This window comes from Thalia democratica, chromosome 1 (assembly GCF_965202585.1).
Source record: "Thalia democratica chromosome 1, ktThaDemo2.hap1.1, whole genome shotgun sequence".
NCBI lineage: Eukaryota > Metazoa > Chordata > Thaliacea > Salpida > Salpidae > Thalia > Thalia democratica.
The window spans coordinates 46146452-46171659 of record NC_139165.1 but is presented as its reverse complement, the minus strand read 5'-3'; the positions used below and the strand labels follow the sequence as shown (position 1 = coordinate 46171659).

The 25208-nt window shown below is 26.5% G+C and overlaps 3 protein-coding genes across 4 annotated transcripts; 2 read left to right on the top strand and 1 right to left on the bottom strand.

Annotated features, from left to right (window-relative positions):
- Positions 1–3639: 3639 nt before the first annotated feature.
- On the bottom strand, positions 3640–5889 carry LOC145829558 (uncharacterized). Its single transcript, XM_082937399.1, has 2 exons — positions 5266–5889; positions 3640–4989 (listed from the first exon to the last, which is right to left on the bottom strand). The coding sequence occupies exons 1-2, from the start codon at positions 5883–5885 to the stop codon at positions 3897–3899; spliced, it is 1713 nt and encodes a 570-aa protein (XP_082793525.1). The 5' UTR covers positions 5886–5889; the 3' UTR covers positions 3640–3896.
- An 8971-nt stretch (positions 5890–14860) lies between these two features.
- On the top strand, positions 14861–16888 carry LOC145836564 (uncharacterized). Its single transcript, XM_082944361.1, has 2 exons — positions 14861–14927; positions 15162–16888. Exons 1-2 carry the CDS (start codon positions 14861–14863, stop codon positions 16886–16888), a joined length of 1794 nt encoding a protein of 597 aa, XP_082800487.1.
- Positions 16889–19917: 3029 nt separating this feature from the next.
- LOC145847635 (uncharacterized) lies at positions 19918–23613 on the top strand. Of its 2 annotated transcripts, none has more exons than XM_082953661.1 (4): positions 19918–20041; positions 21030–21259; positions 21764–22026; positions 23191–23613. In XM_082953661.1, exons 1-4 carry the CDS (start codon positions 19963–19965, stop codon positions 23339–23341), a joined length of 723 nt encoding a protein of 240 aa, XP_082809787.1. In that variant the 5' UTR covers positions 19918–19962; the 3' UTR covers positions 23342–23613. The 2 variants fall into 2 exon arrangements, with proteins under 2 accessions (XP_082809787.1, XP_082809792.1); XM_082953666.1 differs by having other exon boundaries at positions 21030–21263.
- The last annotated feature ends 1595 nt before the right edge of the window (positions 23614–25208 follow it).

The window sequence follows — 25208 nt, the reverse complement described above, 5'->3', positions numbered from 1 at the left end:
TGTAAGTTTTTTTCCCAGCATTGACTGACATTGTATAAAGTTTAGATTGATATTTTATAAAAAGATGTATTTGTGGTTTTATTTAAAACAAATTTGGAGTAATAAAAATAGCCATTTAGTATTTTCGAAACTTAAATACACTCAGAACGTTCGTTTCTAATATAACAAAGAACTTGAGAATTTAAAAACATAACACTCATGGTTAAATAGTAGTAAAAGTGATTACTTAGTAATTGAAACAGGAAAGTTCGATAAACCTCAGGTAGAAGATGTCAAAGCTGAAAAGCCCGAAGCAGAAACCATAACCGAAAGCAAAAAAGTTGCCAACAAAGACAAACGCGGCTTCCAACACCAGGGGCAGAGCCAGATCACCATTGAGATCCAGCATCAGGGACAGTCGCAGGTCGGTCAGGGCACTCAGTGCCAGAACCAACAGCAGGGAGGTCAGGGACAGTCGCAGTGTCAGACTTCGGGGAGCAACAACGGAGGCAATAATGGAGGTAACAGTGGAAATAATAATGGAAATAACGGCAGCAATGACAAACCAGACTCACCTAAACCGCCTCCGAAAACGCCTAAATCTTCCGAGAAGACCAAGTCTTCAAAGAAATCCAAATCCTCTAAGAAGTCGGGATCAAAGAGCAAATCCAAAAGCAAGTCAAAGAAATCCAAAAAGAAGTCTAAATCAGGAAGCCGTAAAAAGTAAAAAAAAACCGTAAGTTAGAATTGTGAAATAAAAATGGCCTTTATAAATAGAATGAATTATAAGTTTATGCAATATTTTATTAAGAGACAGTCTAATGTATTTTTAAGACGATTAATGTTTTAAAATTATTTTTTAAAATAACATTACATCTTGTAATTACAATGGAAAACATATTAAAAAAATGTTTTGTTCTGATATAATTTGTAATAAGAAAGTTGTTTTATATTAGTTACAGATATAAAAATTGTTGAAAGTATAAAACCGTTCGCAATTATGTAAATATTTTTTAAAATACTTAAAGGGTGTATAATATTTTAAGAAAAAAAAAAACTTAATTTATTGAAACTTAAAATATTTTTTTATGTTAATTAAAAACACAGTTCGACAGAGTTTTAGTAAGGTAATTCAAAAAATTGTTTAAAACTTTGTAGAACGGTGTTTATTATTTAACATAATAAAATATCCTTAGTATAATAAGCTAAAAAAATTTTTTGTTTAAAAATAACTATATATAGTACATAACTGTTAACATAGTCTAAAACCAATATTATATAAGTTTTTCATTTTAACAGGAAATATGGGAATTCTACATTTTATGAAACATCTTTCACTGAAGAAATTTTGTGAAGACATGTATCAAACTTTTTACTGCTGTTTATCAATAAATAAATAGATATAAATTTACATAATATGTTAATTTTACAAAAAAACTTCTAAATAATTAAACTTTACAAGTAATGAAAATAAATCTGTTTTGAAAGGTGTTACTAGCAGATATCTATAAAAAGTATTTAGAAAATATGGTAATAATAGCTAAAAAAAATAGTTTATTAAATATTTTATCTTACACGAATAGAAAATTCAGAGCATGCTAGAATTAAAAACTAAATGCTCAAATTAAGCGTAAGTTGTAAAAAAACAAGGCTCTGTATATTTTTATACTTAGTGTGAAAACTTATAAAAGTGGTACTTTTTTCTAACTTATTTTTAATCGTTTTTGTTCGTTTTCGAGGTTTTTCACCAAAGTATAGTTTTAGAGAAAAACTTAAAAAACATTATTTCATAAATTCTACATTTAGATATTTCTGAAGTTTTTGAATCAATTTAAATGAATAAGACAAATTCATTTATAACTAAACTAAACCAAACAAAGTTAATAAAAAAACATTTAAATCTTGATTGATGTTTAAATTAAAAAAGGTCAATGAAAATAAAATTGAATAAACGGTCTATCATATGATTTGCTTTTGTTTCTTAAAGCTTCAATTTAGTTTTAAAAACTTAGTTTACAGCTTTAAATTTTGAATTATTTATACAAATTAAGTATACTTTTCATTAACTTGCTTACGATATAGAAACTGTTTTAGTCGAGGGTTCGGCAACCTTTAATAAGTAAACTAGGCAACTTTTCTTGGAAAAATTGCTCGCAGATCGCACTATATATTTTTTCTGCAGCTCTCAGTTATCTTAAATAGCTGTTGTAGTTAATTTAAAAACATTATTTAAACAAAAAATGTGATAAATTTATCGACAACAAAGTACTAGTATTTTGTTATAAACAGTTATTATTAATCTAAAAGCAAAATTGTGAAATTTTACCATATTTGGGAACCGCATACTTATTTAATTACGGGCCGCAGTGTTTCGATCCCCTACGTTGAACTTTTTTACTTTTCATATTATTAAAAGTTTTCTTTTAACAAGAAATAACTTTAAGTTTTGACTCTTAGGAAAGTAAACCTTTGAACTGTTATTAGTTTGATTAGAAAATGCTAATTTAGATTTGAAGTTAACAAAAAATACATTTATTATAACTAATATCTATACATAAAACTAATAAAATGTCTTTGAATAAATTATACACGCTACTAAAGCTTTTGAGTTTAAATATTTAAATTAAAATAAAATCAAAAACTTTTCTAGTTTAAATAAGTATTAAAAATACTTAAAATTAAAAGAACACATGATCAAGTACTAAATATCTTAGTTTTATTGCAACAAAAAATCAGTTTCTAACAAAACCATAACAAAATTATAAAGATAAAACGATATTTTATAGCTAGTTATACTATCTTATAAGAAAAATTAAAGTTACTCCGCACGAAATGTCTAAATAATCTAGAAGACGAACTTATATACTAGAAAAACATTTTAGTTACCTGGTATTAAGAACTTTTGACCATTTATTTTTAAAACAATTTTTTTTAATTTTTTAGAAACCAAACAAGCAGCAAGTTGTTAAAACATTTAAGTATTTAAAGACTATCAACTTTTTAAAATTAATTCTAAATTGTCAACAACTTTTATTTTTGTAAAAGTTAAAAACACATTTAAAAATTAAACATTAAATGAGAAACTAATTAAAACCAAAAATCGTTTTAACTTATAGTTGATTATAACTGCAATACGTATACTTTGTGCTTTAACCTGTCAATTTATTTATAGCAATTTGTTAGGTTTCAAAACTTTTAAAGACAAATAAAAAGTTAGCTTACTTCTAAATAAAAAAATTAATAAAGTGTTACTATCCGTAAAATGATTTGTATATCATAGAATATAGACACAAATTTTATTTTTTACGTCTTTGAAATTTAGACTTCCTTTTAGATCTTGACCTGATTTTAGATTTTCTTTTTTAGCCCGATTTCGTAGATGATTTAAACTATTTTGAAGACTTGTGATAAAAAATTATTACGATGTCATTTAAAAAAATAAAAAAGTATTATTGAATATTTAAAAACATTAGAGTTAACAAACAAGCGCAAACTTTATACATTTTTTTTGTTAACTTTATACTTTGAAAAAAAAAAGCAAAAAAAAATTGATAAACCAAACCTCTTTTGCTTATTCTTCTTCAGTGTAAGCAACCTAGAATCACAATAAAAGTACATTTTGCTTAAAAGATTTTTCAGATTGCTTTAAGAAAAGTATGAAAAACCAGAATAAAGTACAGGTATGGTATCATAGATTTATTTAAAGTGTAATGTAAAAAAACTGTTTTATTCAAACACAAACCTTACATTTTTACAAAACTAGAATATATGTACATTATCTGTGTCGAACTAAGTTAGGTTTTTTTTGTTGAGGATAGTTCATATCTAATTAATTATGTTGTTTGAGCATTTTGGCTTTTTATAATCTGAGTACAAACACAAAAGTATAATCAATAATTTTTTATTCGAATAACAAGTTAATTAGATTTCAAGTTTCTAGTATAACTGGATACATGACTACTCTTCGGTGAAACAATTTCTGCATCATTATTGAAATAACAACTACACTTAATGGAGCGAACGATAATAAGAATACTTTTGTAAAACTCTTTTCTAAACTTAACATCTTTTACATTATAAATAAAAAAGTTCCACATTGAGTTGAACAAAAAAAGCATAAAAGCAAACCATTCAAAATTAAGCAACGCTTCAAGCACATTAAAATCGACGTCGGATATTTTTTCGTAAGGCTTCATAGAAAGCAGAAGCAAAAACAGAACAGTAAACGGGAGCACACTTATTGTGAACGTCAGGACCATAAGCAGTAGAGTCGCTGCTAACTTAATTTCCCTCTTGTTATCATTGCTTCTAACACTAAAAGTTTTCCTTGATTTTCTTCTTACCAATACAAAAGTTAACAGACTAACGATCCAAATCAAAGGTATGGGTAATCCGAACAGTATTGACTTAATAACGATCGAGTTTTTTCCGTGCATAGTTATCAGAGCTCTACTACGTACTTTGTAGTACAGTGATTTCGTAAAAATGGGTAACAAACCAAACAAAGTTATCAAACTCCAGACGCATATACATATTTTCACGGTAAACTTTTCAGAAATATTTTTACGGTACTTTAATGGAAAGCTGACAGCGTAAAAGCGATCAAAAGAAGCTAAAATTAGCGTGAAGTTAGAGCAGTACAAAACTATTGTTGAAACAAATCCGAAAAAATTTAAATAGGAATCGGTGAACAAGTAAAGATAGTCGGAAGACGGTGTATAAAAATAAATTGCGCCTGATGAGTTTGTGTTTTGAGTTTTTGTATATATTTCTGTTTTATCATACTTTAACTGATAAAAAGACTGAGTGATGAAACTGTGTATCATGTATGGTGTTACGATCAGTGGCAATAAGATGTCATTAAAAGCAATAAAAACCCGGTATACGTGTTGACTATGACGAAAGCTTTGGTTTCTGTATATCGTCATAATTGTTAAAGAGTTTGAAATGAAGCAAATTGTTGAAAGTAAAAAGATCACTGCCATCAGAAATACTAGCTTTGCCCTGCAACTATCAAAAAAAAATTTTTTTTATTTAGTATCACTTTTATTTAGATGGATTTTATTTCGTAATATGCACTTGCAACTATAAAAATGCTTCATTATTTTATTTAATTATAAATAGTTACCTGATTGTAGACTATGTTAGAAGATTTCTTTAATTGAATATTATTTAAAAAACAATATAAAAATTTCAAACTTAATGAAGCAAAAATTATAAACTCTAAAACATACTTTTACCTAAGCTAACAAAAATTAAGTATGTATTCAAATTCAAACAACAAACCTATTGGTTAGAACATTCCATACAGTAATGTGCATGTTTTTAACAGTTGACAGATCAAAGCCGTTCCACGCAATTGAACAAATCATAAAATTTACAATCCCAACTTCAACAAACTTTCCTTCTGCAGTGCTATCATAAACAGCAGCTTGAAAGCAGCTATCCATTAATTGCTCGTTTGTTAATGTATGTGAAGAAACAAAATTCACAAATTCATTCCAGTTACTGCTTTTAAAAGGTAGTTGACTGACCCGTTCTAAGCATTCCATTTCAAACCGTGATCTTGAACAAAACTTTTTCCTTATTGCGCTTGTAAAATCAGTGTGTTCAAACATATCATCCTTGCACATAAAATCAATCTCCTCCGTACAGTTCCATGACTTTAGTAGGTAAAAAAATCTAGTGAACGAAAACTTGATCAAATAAGGCGATCTTATTATATCGTTGAAGTAGTTTGTCAAGTTTGTGCAGCATTCCCTAGGTTGTAGGGGGAATGTTTTGTTAGATAAATAAGGACAGTTTATTGGTGATCCAATGTTAAGATCACCAAAAATTTTTCTCAAATCTTGTTGTTCAGTATTTGAAGCTTTTAGGCAAGATAAAATATGTATAAGTAATATCATTATGACTTTTATCATGATACATTAACAAATACCTATACTATTAAGTTTGATGATTATTACTATTTTGTAACTTTAAACACTCACTGAAAAAAAGATAATTTTTCAACATAGTTGTAATTGAAATTTCAGTAAATGCATGTTAAACAATGTACAAAACATTTGCTAAAAATTATATGTTCATAAACACTGTATAGACTAAAATTTTTAAAAGTACAACCTAAAAACTAGCTTATAGTTACCATACACACTTAAAGCCTATACTAAAACTATTATAAATGTTTTTCGACATTAAAATGTTATCGAGTTTATTACTAGCAAAAATTTAACTAAAATTATAAGTTAATGTTTCTTAGCTAGTTAGGTAGAAGTTTATTTGAAATAAAAACACCTTATGAACTAAAACGATTAAAAAAAAGTCACTCGAAGCATATATACATCATAAAAATTTAAGTCATGAATTAGTAAAAAAAATACGTGACAAGAGTAAGTTTTAAAACGGGGAAGTATTTATTGCTAATAACGTAGTTGTGGAATATTAGTTTTTAGCATAGCATTAGTAATAAAGTATTCTAAGATATTTAAGTCTAAACTCTAAATGCTTTTAACTAGTGGTTGTCACGATATGCACCTGTGCACAGTATATTATGTAGAAACTGTTTAAGTAGTAACTATTTGTGCACGTATAACTTATTAATGTGAAAAACATATTTGAATGAGTTTATAATGAGTTCTTATAAAAGGTTAATTATAGTATGATACAACAACTTGTTATTTATATATCAATACAATCAAAAAAAAAATTAAGTCTTTTAAATATATTCGTATTTTATATTATGATGTTTACATATTTAATTTTCAAGGAATAAAGAATGCACAGCCTTTTGAACAGTTTAAGACCTCTGTTGTAAACATCTTACATTTTTATTAAATTTTTAGGCAGTTAAAACCTTGTTTCATAAAGTATCAAAAGACTTTTAAAATAAGTTGTATGCAAATGTTTAAGTAAGTTTTAAGAGTTTAAGTCGTAATGAATATATACTACATAGTACATATAGTCTGAAAAAGTTAATTAAAGTTAAAAAAACCTATAAATAGTTCTAAAACTAATATTTCAAAAATTTTGTAAAGTAGACAAACATTAGGCTTTAGAAACTTTTATTGTTTACAAAAGTAAATATTTTTTTAATTTAGACTATAAAACAAAAAATGGTTAAGTTGTGGAAGTCGAGTTTTTATAAAACATTCAAAACAAAAGTTAAAAAATCTTCAATATTTAGTTTTTATATTATACTTTTTTGGTACATAAACGTATGGAGATTTAGTTTAGTAAATTAACTTAATTAATTAATAAAATATATAGATACATTTTGAGCCCAAAAGCTTACTTCACTGGTTGTATAATCTAAAGCAGCGCACTATGAACCACTAAAAAAGAAAATCTATGCACTCTAAGTTGTTAAGTAAAATTTACTTATTGCAAAACTACTACTAACAAAGTTTGATATTTTTCTTAACACAAAACATAATAAAAATTATTAAAATAAAATAATAAATATACCTTTAAAACCTTTTTTCCATCTCCTTTTAATTTATAAACATAATAAATTAGTTCCTAAGTTCATTACTGTGCACAGGTGTACTGTACACTTTGTTAAATACTAGTCTAATACATAAAAAAAAACATCACTAAAAAATTTTAAAGTAAATATTTAAGTTTATTAGTTTTTTTTTACTTATTTGTTTGTTAATCAGCTTGTTTAAATTGATACTTTAAAGCATTTTCAAATAAAATATTAAAAAAAAACTAAAGATATTTTTTAAATAAACGGTCTAAGCGCCTTCAAACAAGCAGTAATTTGTAAATACAGTTTAACTTTACTGTCAATAAGATACAAACAAACACTTCCTGTGCTAGTACTTTCATTTTATTTAAAGATAACTTTCAAGTAAAACCGGGTTCATTCAAGTAAAAATATAAGTGATAAGCGGTTTTTACTTAAAAATATTTTTTTATAAATTTTTTATAAATTTCTGTTAATTTTAAATAAGTTGAAGCGTTTTTACTTTATTCTTATTTAATCATACAATTCTATAGAGTTTTATAGGTAGGTTTACCACTTGAGTTAAATCTCCGTAGAGCTATGTTGTTAAATTAACTTTTAAAGAAGTATCGTTAAATTTTTAAAAGTAATTACGTTTTTGATTTTTATTTAAAAACTTAATATGAGTAACTGTACACATTATCAAAAGCAAGTAGTATCTAATTTTTAACTGATAACAGGAAAAACAGATATTTAAAACTTATGAAGAAATCTGAAATAGACACATATCAAACAGTTTGCTATTGTTTATCGGTGAAATCAAAACAATTAAGTGTAACATACTTTTTAAATTTGAACTATAAACTTTTAAACTGTTATTATTAATAAAAGTAAAACTGTTTCCAAAGTTATTACTAGCAGATAATCATAAAAAATATTTTGAAAGTAAAATATTAACAACAAAAAATATTAATAGTAAAAACAAATCTTTTCTGTTCAATTTATTTAAGGTAAAAAGTTAAAAACTCTGTATCTTTTAAAGTTTAACTTTTACTGGTGAAGTTTTTATTTGTATTTTTAGAATATTTCTACAGCGATATTAATTTGAAATGTTTTGGTTTTTAATCGTCTTTATTTACATTGTTTCAGCATTTTTGTTTCAGTTAAAAAGAACAAGAAATCGTTGTTTCACACCCAAATAAAATATGAAAAAATATTAAAAAGTTTAATGAATATTTAGTTTGAGATAGGTGAATAGAATAATAAACGAACAAATATTTGTTATATGGTTTATTAAAACTTTATTCAAATTACAGAGGCTTTTATTAAGAGCTTTTAACTTTAAATGTTTTTATGTTAAACAAATATATTTTACAACTACATGTTTAAAATTTAAACTGTAAATTTCTTATTAGAAATATTTATCTAGATCAGAGGTCGCCAAACAGGACCTGCGGGCCAAATGTATTCCTCAAAACAAAAAACCTGCGGCCCGGGAGGTATTCTCAGCTAAAAAAATTATACTTTAAGGTTAAAAAAACTTAAAATAAGTATTCTAAAAAACTACTATCTACTAGGTTTTATTTATTGATCGTTTAGTTTTGTTTTTGTAGTAGTATTTATATACTGATAGCTACATTTATTTAAAAAAAAAATACGGCCCAAAGATAACTTTTTGCTAAACCGTGCGGTCCGCAAGCAGGTTTTTTAAAAAACTGGCCCGTGTCTTTAAATGACTGCCGACCACTGATATAGATTAAACTTTGATTTTTTTTTATGATATTACATTTTATTCTCAGAAAAACTGCTTTTTTATTATAGATTCTTAGAAAAACAAAATTTCAAAATGGTTTTGTGTATGTTGTTTTTATACCTTTTTTGTTCAATTGTTTAGGAAGTTTTTAATGTATAATATAAAACAATCAAAATTTAGTAAAGCGTTTTATAAAAGTTTTCTTTTTTTTTTTCCGTAAAAATAAAGTTAAGTTTAATATTTTTAAGCAACAGAGATAATTTCACCTAAGCGTACAAATAAAACTAATCTTACAGAAAACTATAGAAAAAATAGGTTGACAATGAACATAAATGTTTAAAAAAATTAAAAAACTTTTAAAAAGTTGTATTTAGGTTTTGCTACAAATAAATTTTGAAACTTGTAAAGTTACTAAGGTCAACATAATCTTATATGCTTAAAAAAGTAAGCTGGCAATATTCAGAAAAGCAAGTATAAAACAATAATTGCATTTGGAATTTATTAACAACTTGAAATGTAACACAAACAAACAAAATACAGAATAGAGTATTTATAGTTGTCGAAAAGCTTTAAGGAGATATAAAAATTAGTTAATAAAAGATTAATAAACTTTATAAAGTTCAATAAAATTATTGATTATGTTGTTTTTTATACGGTTTGTATTTGGTAGAATACATTTTTTAAAATTAAACTTTTAAGAATAAATACTACTGATACTTTGTTACTTTTTTATTAGTTTTCATCAAGCAATCTAAAAAGCAACCTAAATATTAGAAAAAAAAATTGCGATTTTAAACTTGTTAAATACATTAGAAAAAAAAAACAGGTTTTTTCTATTAAGTTTTTGTGCTTGATTTTACTTGAAAGAGTAAATTTACATATAAAATGTACGAAGTATGCATTATCTACTTAACATTATTTTGAAATAATTTATTATACTTTTCTAATTTATTAAAAAACATAGCACATGTTTTTGTTATAACACTTTTTCTTAAATACATATAAAAATATCTGGATTTTATTCTTTATCTACTGAAAATTCATCAATAATAAGTGATAAACTTAAAATGATTTTAAAGTTTTTACTATTTTAATCATACAATTATCCTCATACAACAATTAATTTCTTTTTTTTTTTGATAAAATCGTCCACAGTTGTAGTCTTAAGCTTTATAACTTCTTTTAAATTTTTACTGATGTTTTTCACTCAGAGAAGAATTTTTTATTATAAAATTTTCAGCTTATAAACTAACATGATAAAATGTTGTTGACATTTATCAAACTTAATAAAGTGTGTTTATATAAATTTTGTATGATACTTTATGAAATAAATTTTCATAAAAAACTTGAAATGTTTTTAGAAAATAATATTGAATTTAGTATTAAAAGTATGTTTCAAAAAAAGATTATTTGTAATAATTGATAAAAGTGTTAGAATTTGTAGATTTCAAAATATAATTAAGATTTACATTTTTTACGTGTAAAAATTAAACAATATAGCACAAAACTTAAGTTTTGTACTAATACTAAAAAGGCAAAATAAATTCAAAAAAGAATTAAAATAAGATTCTTAACAAAATTATTTAATTTAGTATCATATAAAATTAAAAAATAAAACTTATTTATAAATTTTCATTTAAACGTGAAGTACAACTACACAATAATTATACATTCGAAGATGAAAAAGAAGAGAAAGTTGTTAAAAGCTGTTACTTTAAGTTTACAGTGATTTTTAGTACACTGAAACTGCGTTTAAATTGTAAACAAAAATTACAAATAAACATTCCTAAGGCCAAGTGTTAATCCTTCGCAAATACAACTTTCTCTACAACTTTAACGTTCAAACAAAATTTTACAAATACACCCGCTTGTTAAACAATGATTTCGCACGTTGTTCATTTGAGCCAATCGTATTTCTGCCAAGAAAGTTTTGTTTGCTTCCTTAAATATCAAGATATGGGCGGTACAATTTTCATGCTTTTATTAAGTTCAAGTCTCGGCAAATATTTTTATCTAATGTCCTAGTAAACATACTGTAAAACTATTCACCCTCGCCTAATCTGTAATTAAAATCTCTTGTTTGGCGCCTTGATAAATGTCATATGTAAAACTGTAACTAATAAACATTTTAAGTTGACCTTTATATAAAGTTAAATTAAAATAAAGTTTTAAATTCTTTTGTGTTTCAACTCCATAAAAATATTTTTTGTTTGTTTTTATATTTTATTCTGTTTAATTTAAAACAAAATAACATAAATATATGATTCAAGTATACCACAAATTACTTTAATGTATATTTAGGTAAAGTTTTTAAAAAGTTCCATTGACATAATTTATTCTTCTTATAAGTTTATTCAAGATATTTATGAAATGCACAACAGAAAAAATAAATACTTTTTCAAACCTACAAACAAAAGCAGACCTTTTTAAATAAAGTATGATATATAGTTTTTGTTAATATAATGAAAAATAACTACTACAAATCGAAATGCACACTATAATTTCATAGTTAACAGACAAAAACCTTATACTAGTTGGAATGTATTGTTTAATGAAAAATAAAAAAAGCGCTCAAAAAGTTTGGTCTAACGACTTGGTGTACAAAAATATAACAATAATCTAAAATAAACAGACATATACTGTATCCTATTTTACAAAAGAAAATCATACGGTCTGTTAGAAATAATCAGAAAATAATGTAAATAAAATGTTTAAAAAATTACTCTTTCAAACTTATCAGTTAAAGTAAAAAAACAGCTTTTAAAAAACAGTCTTTAATCAAGGATTCTTTCAAACTAATTTGTCTCTTATTTATCAAACTATAACTACATAAGAGTTTATGTTGCAGAACAAGAAAACCAAGTTAAACTAAGGCGCTTTTGATAAAAAAGTAAAGTTTAAATTCAAAATTAAAGTTTAGAGCCCTAAACCAATTACTAAAAATTACTATTATCCCTTGTAATAAAGTTTACATATTGCTTTAAGAAAACAGAAAAATAAACGTTAAAGATCTAAAGTTTTTTTATAAAAATCCGTACTACTTTTGAACACATAACTTATGCGCATAATGACCTATTTAATATTTAGTACTTTTAATATTGTTCATTGAACGACAAAAAAGCACTCAAAATATTTTTTCCTAGGAGCTTGTGCACGAAAAATATTTTGGTTATCGAGTCGCACACGATTGGATACGTTTCAACGTCTTGTCCAGGACTATAGTACTTATTAAAGTCTGACAGACGTAGTTGATAAACATACATATAAAAAAAAATAGTAGCACGCATACTTAAAATTAGCACTTAATTTTGAAAATAATTTACTCCTAAAAATATATAACTGTCGTTGATAAGTTTAAAAGCGATCCATTTTGGACCAAAAATACTCAATTTTAGCATAAAGAATGTCGTAAATCGAACCACTTCAGTAGTTAAAAAATATTACTGTTATTATTTTATTCTTATGTATTTGATTTTATTGAGTATTTAATTTGGAAATATTTTATCTAAAAATGAACGTTTTAGATTTTATAAAGATACTCTTTATGAAATTTCAAAAATAATTAGTTTTTTTTTCTATAATTCTTAAGTTGTTAATTGAACGACAACAAAGCGCTCATAACAATTGGTTCAAACACCTTTCAGTTATTGAGTCGTACACTATTGGATACAGTTTCCCGTCTTGTCCAAGACTTAAATGTTGTTTTATAGTTTGTTTTGTATAAAGAATATTTATCTTTTTTATAATGTGTTCTGGTATAAAATTATATCTGAATATGTCAGTTTAGTTTTATTAATAAAAGCAGTAAATTTTTTTACAGAACTTAAACAAATATTAGTATTCATTTACGTCTATAAAAAACTTATTTAAAAGTTATTAAAACAAAAGGAAGATGTACATAATTTGTTTGTTTGCGTTATTTGTCTGATGATTGACAAATAAAAACGCCCTTCTAGCTAGTTTTTTTCTTAGATGTTGGTCAGTGACCTCACTTTCTTATTTGGTATAAAAGTTCCAAATTTAATGTTTTAAAACACAAGGTTTAATTAACATTGTAGAAATGTTATCATTCATATACTGAAAACTAATAGTTCAGTAAATTATTTCGAAAAATAAAATTGAGCTTGTTTAGATTTTAAACTAAGTTTATTTTAGTAAATCTTTACTATAAGATAAGTTTATATAGTTTTATAACATTAATACTTAATATTCTCTTAGCTTTTTTTAGTAAGTTTTATTAGTTAAAAAGGTGCTGTTCTTTAGTTATAAGCTAAGATCAGTATTTTTTGATATCACAAGCCATATTTAAGAAAAACTTTATTTTTTACAAAGTACCGTAAAGTATACATTGTGTTTGTTCTAATAGCAAAAAAAGCAACACTGACTTCATATACTGTGTAATAAAAAGTTTAAGAAAAATGTTCAGTTTTAAACGAAAAAACAAGCTAGTTTTTATTAAGAATGTAATTTATAGTTTTTTTTTGTTAAACTTAAAGATTAATTCTTTTTTCAATAATCTTTTAAACTTAATATAATATTTTAATCTTCAAAACTTTAATATTTAAAGGAAAACAGTTATTGTTTGATTTCAAGGCTATTTTTAGTATCACGTACAGTAACTATAATTTTTTTTGTAAAATGAATTGTAGATAAACACTTTAGCTCAGGCAAAACTAGTATTTTTATATCTATAGCATAGAGAGTTCATAAAAGTCTGTTAGGTGAGGGTTCGTAGAAATAAGTTTTACTGTCTATTCTAGCAAAAAAATTTTTTCGTTGCCCTGTAGTAGAATTTTAAAAATCTTTAAGCTTGTGAATGTAAATAAGTAATACATTGTCCATAAATAAAGTTTTAATACATTAACTATACTTACTTTAAAAAATATTATAAACCGTAACTAAGATTAGAAATTAACTGCTAATCATAGTTTTAAAACAAACCAAAGTAGAACTATGAGATAAATCTTCAAAGTTTTATTAATAAAAACTTTCAAGTAATTTTTTGTAGCTTAAAGTGTTTCTAACAATTATCAAAATAACAAATTGAAACTAAAATTCTCATTCATTTGTTATATATACGACATTACTAAACTTTATATAAAGTAAAGGTCAAAAAGGTTATTTAACTTTAGAACTTTGTTAATAAATACTATCTTAAACGTTTCAATGAAACTTTACAATAAAGAATATGCAACTTAATTTTTATTGTATTTATCAACTTGTCAATACTACTGTGTAAATAAACAATATTGTACTGTTTTTAAAATATCAGATCTGAAAGCCTTTAAATTTACAAACAAATACAAAATATTTATTTCCTCAGTTAAAAGTACTCAATATCCCAAATGTATAGTAACATTATTTATAAAGTAATTCAATTATTTTCCATGTCTTTTTTTTTACAATACCCTTTTAAAACTGTCAAAAATGTTTAACTATTGTAAAACTTTGTAAATATTTAAAAAAATTAATACATGTAGCAAAAAGAGTTTTTTTACTTAAAGTTTAATGAAAAAATACGTTAGAATTTTTAAATACTAGTATTCAAAGTTATAAACTTTAACATTATAACCAATATTTAAAGTATAAAAAATCCGTAATTTTTAACATTTGGAGTAGTCATTACATACTTTTATGCAAGGCTTTTAAATTAAACCCATTCTTTAGATTTATAAACCATCATGAGGCTGATCTTAATTGCAGCATTTGTTGCCTTTGTTGCGGCAAAACCCTTTGTTATCCAGGAAAGTAAGTTTACTTAAAATTTTATATCTTTTAACTATTAATTTATTAAGTTAGTCAACGGTAAAACGTTTTTTTTTGATAAAATGTTTGTACTTATATTTTCAAAACAAGTTTAATATATCTAAAGTTGAATTAAACATATAATGCAGCAAATAAAAAATGAATTTAATAAAAAAACATAAGCTACATACACTATTTATTGCTGAAAATTCTCATGACTTCAAAATAATTTTACAGGTAAAAGAGGTTTCCAAGGACAGAGTCAATCTCAAGTAAGCCATGGAGGCTCTTCGCATCAGTCACAAAGCCAAGTCCAAGTAGGAAAGGGCGGATTCCAAGGACAGTCTCAGTCCCAAGTAAGCCATGGAGGTTCTTCACACCAATCTCAAAACCAAGTCCAAGTCGGTAACGGAGGATTCCAAGGACAAAGCCAATCTCAATCCCAACATGGACATGGAGGATCCCAAGGACAATCTCAAAGTCAGGGACAGTGGAACAAAAGAGGCTTCCAAGGACAGTCTCAGTCTCAAGTAAGCCATGGAGGTTCTTCACACCAATCTCAAAGTCAAGTCCAAGTCGGTAACGGAGGATTCCAAGGACAAAGCCAATCTCAATCCCAACATGGACACGGAGGATCCCAGGGACAATCTCAAAGTCAGGGACAATGGAACAAAAGAGGTTTCCAAGGACAGTCTCAATCTCAAGTGAGCCATGGAGGTTCTTCACACCAATCTCAAAGCCAAGTCCAAGTTGGTAACGGAGGATTCCAAGGACAAAGTCAATCTCAATCCCAACCTGGTCATGGGGGATCCCAAGGACAGTCACAAAGCCAGGGACAATGGAACAAAAGAGGCTTCCAAGGACAGTCTCAGTCTCAAGTAAGTCATGGAGGATCTTCCCACCAATCTCAAAGCCAAGTCCAAGTTGGTAACGGAGGATTCCAAGGACAAAGCCAGTCTCAATCACAACATGGTCATGGGGGATCCCAAGGACAATCTCAAAGTCAGGGACAGTGGAACAAAAGAGGCTTCCAAGGACAGTCTCAGTCTCAAGTAAGTCATGGAGGTTCTTCCCATCAATCTCAAAGCCAAGTCCAAGTTGGTAACGGAGGATTCCAAGGACAAAGCCAATCTCAATCCCAACATGGACATGGAGGATCACAGGGACAATCTCAAAGTCAGGGACAGTGGAACAAAAGAGGTTTCCAAGGACAATCTCAATCTCAAGTGAGCCATGGAGGTTCTTCCCATCAATCTCAAAGCCAAGTCCAAGTTGGTAACGGAGGATTCCAAGGACAAAGCCAATCTCAACATGGTCACGGTGGCTCACAGCATCAGTCTCAAAGCCAAATTCAAGTAGGTAGAGGTGGATTCCAAGGACAAAGTCAAAGCCAAGGACAGTCTGGTCATGGCGGCTCTCAAGGACAGTCACAAAGCCAAGGACAATCTGGTCATGGTGGGTCTCAAGGACAGTCACAAAGCCAAGGACAATCTGGCCACGGTGGATCGCAAGGACAGTCACAAAGCCAAGGACAATTTGGTCATGGTGGGTCTCAAGGACAGTCACAAAGCCAAGGACAGTCTGGCCATGGCGGCTCTCAAGGACAGTCACAAAGTCAAGGACAATCTGGTCATGGTGGGTCTCAAGGACAGTCACAAAGTCAAGGACAATCTGGCCACGGTGGATCGCAAGGACAGTCACAAAGCCAAGGACAATCTGGTCATGGTGGATCTCAAGGACAGTCACAAAGTCAGGGACAATGGAACAAAAGAGGCTTCCAAGGACAGTCTCAATCCCAAGTAAGCCATGGAGGGTCTTCGCACCAATCTCAAAGCCAAGTCCAAGTTGGTAACGGAGGATTCCAAGGACAAAGCCAGTCTCAATCACAACATGGTCATGGGGGTTCTCAGCATCAGTCTCAAAGCCAAATTCAAATAGGTAGAAGTGTTTATTTACCAAAATAAGTAATATAATTAATGACTTTCTTTGAGTTGTAATATAACCTTTTTTTTTGAAAATTACGTAAAACTATTATTTAATTTGCTATTGAGCGAAGTTTTACACCTAACATAAAATAAGTAGTATAAAACGTGTTACTTTACAGGATAAGCTCGTTGGATAGAGGGGTACACATCACATCAAAATCTTACTGAATATTTGAAGTCGATTTGCACACATACGTTTTAAATCATCAAAAAGCTGTTTTTGCATATTTAATCGTGTATTTATAATAAAATTAAGCAAAAATTGTCTATCTTTTAATAATATTACTTACTTATCTTAAACAACTCTTTCAACTCTGCGTAAAAGTTTACAAAGTCAAATTAGAATTGTATTTTTTCTCTCTAAAGTTCAGTTTTAAACTATGAACCATAATATTCTAATATACATAAGAACTCAACTTTTATGCTATGATTTACGTTAAGATATTAAAACAAATTTACTTTTGTTTAATAGTTTTCTTAATATATATTGTTCAATTTCAATAACAAATAAAAAATTTAAAGCTTTATTTATTTTTCTTAAACATTTAAAAAATTCATAACTAAATAAGTACAAAATTTTTTTCAAATTTCATGCGCATAAAATCTCAGGAAGTTTCTAATTTAAGCCATAACTACACAAATATTTTGAAAATTTGTTATATTTGAGACATAAGTTTAGTTTTAGAATCATAATTTTGGACCATATACTTTATAAAATACTTAAAGACTAACAAATAAATAATATTAACATAATTTTAATTAATAAAATATAATTACAATAATATTCCAACGTTAAATTTAAACAAGCAGTAAACTTTGTCAGACTATTAGCAAAAAAATTAAGTTTGTTATAAAAATTGCAAAAAGTGATTAAAAGACTGAAAGTTAATAATTTTAAATAGAAGTATTGATTTACAATATTTTCGAACTAACTTTTTTTAATCTTAAAAGATAATTAAAAACAATGTATTTTAAATATAAAAATATTTCGATTATATATAAGTTTAAGTCAAAGTAAATCATAAAACACTTTTCATTGTTTTTAAATAACTGTAGTATTTCACACAATAATGCTGAAAAATATTAAATTAATTCTGCAGTAAACTGCATTACTTAAAACAAACAATTTATAAACAATATAAAAACAATTTAGGCAGCTGAGTTTACATTTATTAATATACATAACAATTTTTACTTCAAATAAATTAGTTTTTATGCTTCGATATAACTTATATCAAGTTTTTACTTTTAAATGTTTTTGATAAATAACTATTTTAATGTTAAAGTATTAAAAAACATTAGGTTTTCATAAATTTTAGTTTATTACTAAACAATTTTAAAAACAAAATTAAATCAAAAAAGTTGCTAAATAAACGGTGATTTAAATACTTTTAAAAATATAATGCATAAGTATTTTAGTTTCTATAGAACTTTAAGTCTTTTTTTGTTAGGTTATCTTGATAACTGTATTCCAAAACAATAAAATCTTTATTCACTGAAAGCTCGGTTTGAAAGAGTGGAGCTAGTCATGTAATACTGTTTTGTTCAATAAATATACTCGTTTATGTACACTTTGTCGAAAGTTTATACTTGTTCGAAAGTTTTTATAATTTTTTAAACTGAAAATGTTTCTTTAAATAACAACTACTTAATGTGCATTTTTTAGTATTTTTACTTAGCAAACTTGTTCATAATTGTACGAGTTTGAATTTATTTTCATTTTAGTAACCATTTTCAATGTAAACTTTAAATTTGATATAGTTTATTGAACGACAAAAAATACACTCAAAATATTTGGTCCTAGGATCTGGTGCAAGAAAAAACCTTTCGGTTATTGAGTCGCACACCACGGATACGTTTTAAAAATCTTGTCCAGGACAAGTTTTATTTTTTTAAGGTATTTTAAATCAAAAACGTGTTTACCGAGAATTTGTTTTACTAAAAAAAAATAGTGTTGAATTTTTATTGTTCTTAAAGTTTTTTGTAGAAACTTTTAATAAACTTTGCATTAAAACCTTACTCTAACATCACATGTGCAAAATTTTCAAGTTCCAGCTTCGAACTATATGCAGTACTTATGTACGTGAGTTAGAAAGAGTTTTCTTTAATGTTCGCACGATTTATATAAGTTCAATGTCGTTCGTTAATGTGATATTTACCAATTTCATGTACGCGTTAGTTTAAAACATTTTGTTAAATGTCGTCGCCATACGAAATAAACCATCAGTTCACCGCTAACTCTAGTTTCATGTTTTATGTATAATTAACGGGAATTTTTTTTTCTGCTATATATAAATGCAAAAAACATAGTTTGTAGTTGTAGCAAGCTAACATTAGTAGTTTTGTTTGGACAAAATATATATTTTTCAATTTAAAGATTTTTTTTTGTTTAATATATATAGTAAAAGTTTACTGTAAAAAGTTTTAATCTCTAGTTTTTTAACTATTCAAAACAATTATATTTCGATGAACAAATTTGTTAGAACTAAAACAGGCTTTTATAAAAACATTTTAAACTTGAATAACAACTAGTAAATTAATTTCTTTATTAGGATACAAAGATTAATACTAAAATTTACAAAAGCCACTTTTTTTTGGATATTAGAAAATTTTGTATGTAGATTTCTTAAATTAAATATTTCTATAGGTTATGTCAATTATTTATCATTATTCGTAAGTTATTTTAAAAGACTATGTTTAAAAGCTTATATATTAACGAAAAAAATTAAACTTTTTAAAGGACTTTTTATCTAAGTAAGTGTTTAAGGTTGCAGAACTTTGTTTGTATTTTTTCCCTAAGTTTTCCTAGAAGCCTGGGGCTTTTAGGCATGCGCTCATAGAGATTACATGTGCTTTAAGAAGCTACAAAATTATCGTAAAGTATATACGGTGGCTAGACAAAATAAATTTCAGACAGAACTGTGTTTTTATTTATTTATTTTAATAGAGCAAAAAAGTTGCTATAGACTAAATGATACGAAGTTAATCTGAACAAACATTTATTCTAGAATTATTAACAATTAAATTCAAGTTTGTTCGTACAAACAGTAAGTATGAAAACAATTCAATTTCAACTTTGTGTATTTTCTGTCATACTTATTCTAAGTTCTCAATTCTCATCAGCAGATCAAAGTAAGTACTTTATTAGACAACAACTAAAAAAATACAACATTATGGAGTTTTAATTATAAAATAAACTATCGAAAGAAATACTCTTTAAACCAAATTTTTATAAATGTGGTTTGAAAAGTTTAGTTTTTATTTTTTTATTATAAACAATGTATGCTGTGTTTTTGTTAAAAGCACTAGTTTTTTTTTTTCTAAATTTAAATTAGTTAAATAATCGTAAAAAAAACCTTAAATTTTAGTAGTTATGCTTTTACAATTCTTAAAAGCATAAACAAAATAAATCACGTAAAGAAACGTTCTGAAAACAAGACTTCGTTTAATATTTAAACTTAAGTAGATAAATTTTTGACTAACGTCTAAATTTATGAAACCATACTTTCCTATAACACTTTTGTATATAAATTCTATATTTAAACAGTAACTTGAAAAAAGAATAACGTAAAATACTGCTTTTGTTCTACATAAAAAGTATTTTAGTTGCGCCATTGGAACAAGTTCAGTTAAAAAGTCTATAAAACGCACTATTCTGACCATAATTATAAAGTTTAGTTCTCATTAGAAGTACAGTTATACATTTTTATATAAAAATATTCATTATACAAGGATAATTTAAAGACTTCTTCTGGTAAATCTGGCCTGCTAACCAGAAAAGTTGACCAGTCCTACTCTAATTGATAACTTAATAATTATAAGATAAAATCAATAAAATATGCTATTATCAATCTATTAAACACAAGTTAATTTTTTAAATAGTAAGCTAATTTTTTATAGCAAATGATTTAATACAACTTTAGTTTACATATAAGTGGCTAAATATTAGAAATATTATTATTATTTCTCAGAAAGATTATTTTCGTAATAAAACAAAAAATGGTACAACTAAAGCCTAAAACAGTTTTATAAGGCAAAAAAAAAAGGTAGATAGTTAACCTTTATCAAGTTGCTTAATTGCATTCGAATTACCTACAGATCAAAATTTAACCACTCACAGACACTGGCAGCTTTTACAACAAGATACAGCGAATTAAAAAGAAGGGGAAGGAAGGCATGCTGACAAGGGCACAGATAAGACATGATGACAGCAAGAGCAAACGCGAGAGGGACCAGTCGCAAAACGAGTTCGGAGAGGATCTTCAGCTGAGATCTCAGAAACAGGCTCAGTCCAAAGAAGGGACGTCTCAGTCGCAGATGCAGTCCCAACTGCGGATGGATGACATCAAAGTGAGTCGGTTGTTGAGGTTTTGGAAGAACGAAAACCAAAAAATCAATTTTAAAACCAACTAATCGTATTTGTGCTACTGAAGTCGTTTGATTTTCATCAGATAGTCACGCTCATTATAAAGTTATTTTAGAGTGGTATGAAGTAGAAAAAATGTGTTCAAAAATACGCGACTAACCGATAGTTTTCTTAGTTTATTAATTACAGTGGTTTCAAAGATTTTTTTAAGTAACTTGACAAAGTTTAGTACACCAAATCAAAATACCTTTAAAAAGTTGCACACTTTTTAATGCAACTTACTCAAATTTAAAGAATTTTTTTTAGTATTTTTTTTATGATTATATACTTTTGAAACAATTAAATAAGCTTTTTTGTTTTTGTATACTTTTGGCTTAAGTTAGGTATGCTTATTAGTAATATTTATAAAAAAAAATGTTATAACTTCATACAAATTACTCAAAAATATCCTGCTTAGCCAATTAAAATAAAACTTTTTCTCAACACAGGCGAGTGCGGAGTTCCAAAACCAGAAGCAGCGGCTGCAAAACTTCGGCAGGCAGGCCCAATCGCAAACCCACTTCAACTTGGGCGAGGGGAAGGGCAAGAAGTACGAGTCATCGTCGAGGAACGACATGCAAGACGGGGGGCAGCAGCAGCAGGACCAGACGCAGACGTTCGACACGAGCTTTTACGACGAGCAGAGCGAAAGCAACTCGGAGGAACTGGGAGCGGTTCAGAAGCAGGCGCAGACGAAAGGATTCAAACTGGAGTTAGTCTTGCGTAATCGGATTAGTTTTTAATAAAAAAGTGTTAATTTGTGGTTGTATTTGTATATACGTTGCAAAATAGCCATTTTGGTTAAGATATTGTCATAAATTTACCACAAGCTGTATAATTAAGCTGTACAACAAAGAAATATTGAATCATATAAGCGTTTAAAGAAGTTAGTTAGATTGAAATGATTTAGTGGCGTTTCAAGAAAGTTGTAAATTAATTTTTTTTTAATTTAACTTGTTTTGTTTTATAATTAATAGACATTTTTTCTCTCCTATGAAAATACACAGCTTTTTTGAACACTTAAAAAGCCTATATGGTTTAATCCAGGGGTCGGTAGGTCAAAAAGGAACGTTTTTTTATGTGCTTTAAAAAACATATTTAAAGATAATTTTTTTGAACAAAAAAAAATTAGACGATAGAATATCCTTTAAATATAACACTAAAATTTTGTATTTGTGTTTTCAAAAATATTAATATATTAAATTAGCTGAATAAAAATTTTAATGTGGCCTGCGGGCCGCAGTTTGCCGTCCCCTGGTTTAATCAAACTATAATGTTTAGCTTTTTTATACAGCTAGTAGTAAATCTATTAAGTTTTTATACCAAAAAATTATTTTGCAAGGTTTATAAATAAGTATACTAATAACTTAAATTAAAAAACCTTTAATTCATATGCCGAACGAGATATTTTATAAAAAAATTATTATAAAGAAAAGTTTATAGATAATTGGATTTTAATTGACCGTAAAATTTTAAAGTTTTTAATATATAAAAATGTATGTTAAGATTATAAAATACGTTTTTTGAAGTAATACTAATTTTAAACGCAATACACATGTCTTATTCGTGATCGATATTTAATCTTTTTATGTCAAAGCTACTTATTTTGTGTAAGTTATTCCAATAAAACTTTTTTTTAAGATAAAGAGTAAATTGATTTAGAAAATTAAGATGTTAGCTAATATGTTTTCGTTTATAACCATAATTTTTGTAAATACTTTTAATCATACATTTTTCAACGGAAAATTAAATTTTCCATTGCTAAAAGCATCAGTTACTTAAAATCTTAAATAAAAAACAACCTACCAACAACATTCAAATATTCACTTAAGATTTTTGCTCTAAGTAGCTCATAACACTAAACCAATCCAACCAGAGGCGAGGCACCGCTGGCAAACTTCAACTTTCTGAACGGAGAAGTAACTGAAGAGGGGGTCATAATACAGGTTCAGCGACAGTGGAAGGGCGGAAGCTTCTCATACACCAAGCTCATTCCCTTCGAAGAACTTGACCAGTTTGCTAAGTAAATAAATATTTTTTTTTGATCAGCAGCTATTTAATGTATATGCTTTTCTAACTTTTTAAATATAAAAAATTGTTAAAAATCATTGTGTAAATTCTTTACATAAAAAAACGTAGCAAGAGATCTTTCTTTTATTAAAAAAAATCAATTCTGCTTTTTCAAATAGTGTAATTTTTTTTTTGCGTTTTAATAAAATGTCAAATAATGTTTGTAATTATACGCAAGTTAAATTTGGGATATTGCGACTTTAGATATGTTTTTTGAAGATTTTCGCTTTTTTTTGTTCCCACGGCTTTCATTTAATTATACTTTCCTTATGAATTTAACGTTGTGTATTTATTTCATGGTGATAAGCACGTGTTTATGTGTATGTCAAATAATAAAGCTTTTCAGTTAATGTTTGTGTTTTTTATATTTTCAAAATTTTATAAAAAATAAAACAAATTAAAATAAAGAACTGTCTAAAATATCTAGGATGTAGTAAAAAAATAATTTAATTTGACACATCGCGCAATTACCTAGCTAATAGCTGTAATTGTCTGCTTAATTATGACGTAGACGGTTGCTTCTACATATTTGAAAGTTCCAAGTGTTGTTTTCTCAAACTCAGTAATATTACATTTATGAAAGTTTTTTATAAAGTACTTTTTTTTAAACAATAATATTTTTTATAACTTTTGAACTAAAATTTAAGCGCCATTTAGATAAGTTAGCTTAATTTGTATAAAAAAACCGTTTAATGTTAACTTTTGTTTATTCATACCTTTACAAAATATTGTGTTTATATAAAATAATTTTTAGAATTAAGTATAATTTATTAACTTAAACAACGACAAAAAATTCTGGCTAGGTTTATAGTTTGCTAATGTTATTTGTATTTTTATATATGAACTTAATCTATAATAAACGGACATGCATATACTTTTTTCCGAAATATCCACAATTTTTTACTAACAAAAAAGGTTAAAGTTAAAAAAAAAAAAATTTTTAAGCTTTTAACTTTGAAATACAAGTTATGAAGAAATCATAAAATTTATTAACAATTTTATTACGGCAATTTTAAACACATAAGCATAATTTAAACTGGCCATATTTTAAAGTTAATTATTGAATACACTACGAATTCAAAAGAGTAACTTACTAAATATTTCATATCACCTCAAAAACAAAACTCAAAGGAAATTTATTATACTAAAACTGTTGTTGTTGTAGATTTTAGTGATATATGTGCTGAAGTTTGTTCCTGTTTAACCTAATTCAAAAATTTTCGGTTACAAACATAAAAACAAGTTAGTCATGTAATTGATGCTCGAAACCACAAAAACTTAAATTTGATAACTTATGGTATGTAGTAAAAACAGCTCTGTAAACATACAACTTTCAAACTGTGTACAATTACATTTTTGATATTTCTTTGAAAGTTTTTATAGAACAAAAATAATAGATCAGATTATTTGCATGCTTCTGATTATTGTTCGCTGGAAGCAAATATGTAAATAATCCGATTAAAAAAAAACCTAACAAAAATTATCTAGTTTGCATAACTTTAGAATATAATAAATTTTGAAGTAAACATTTCAATTTGTACTGTTAACAATAAACTGTACCCAGCTTTAAATGTTTCGGATAATATTTTTAAGTTTAAATACGTGCGCTATAGGATGAATTACAAATGAGTTTAAATTACTTTTCAACTAATCTTTATTCTAAATTTACAATTGTAAGCGCTGAAATTTTATTTTATAATAACTTAATGATAAGTAAAATCAGAAGCTATACTATGTCAGTTTTTATTAAAACATTTACAAAGATTAAATTTACATCTTATAACTAAAAAGATGTTTAATATATGTTGAAAATAGAAAAGTAAT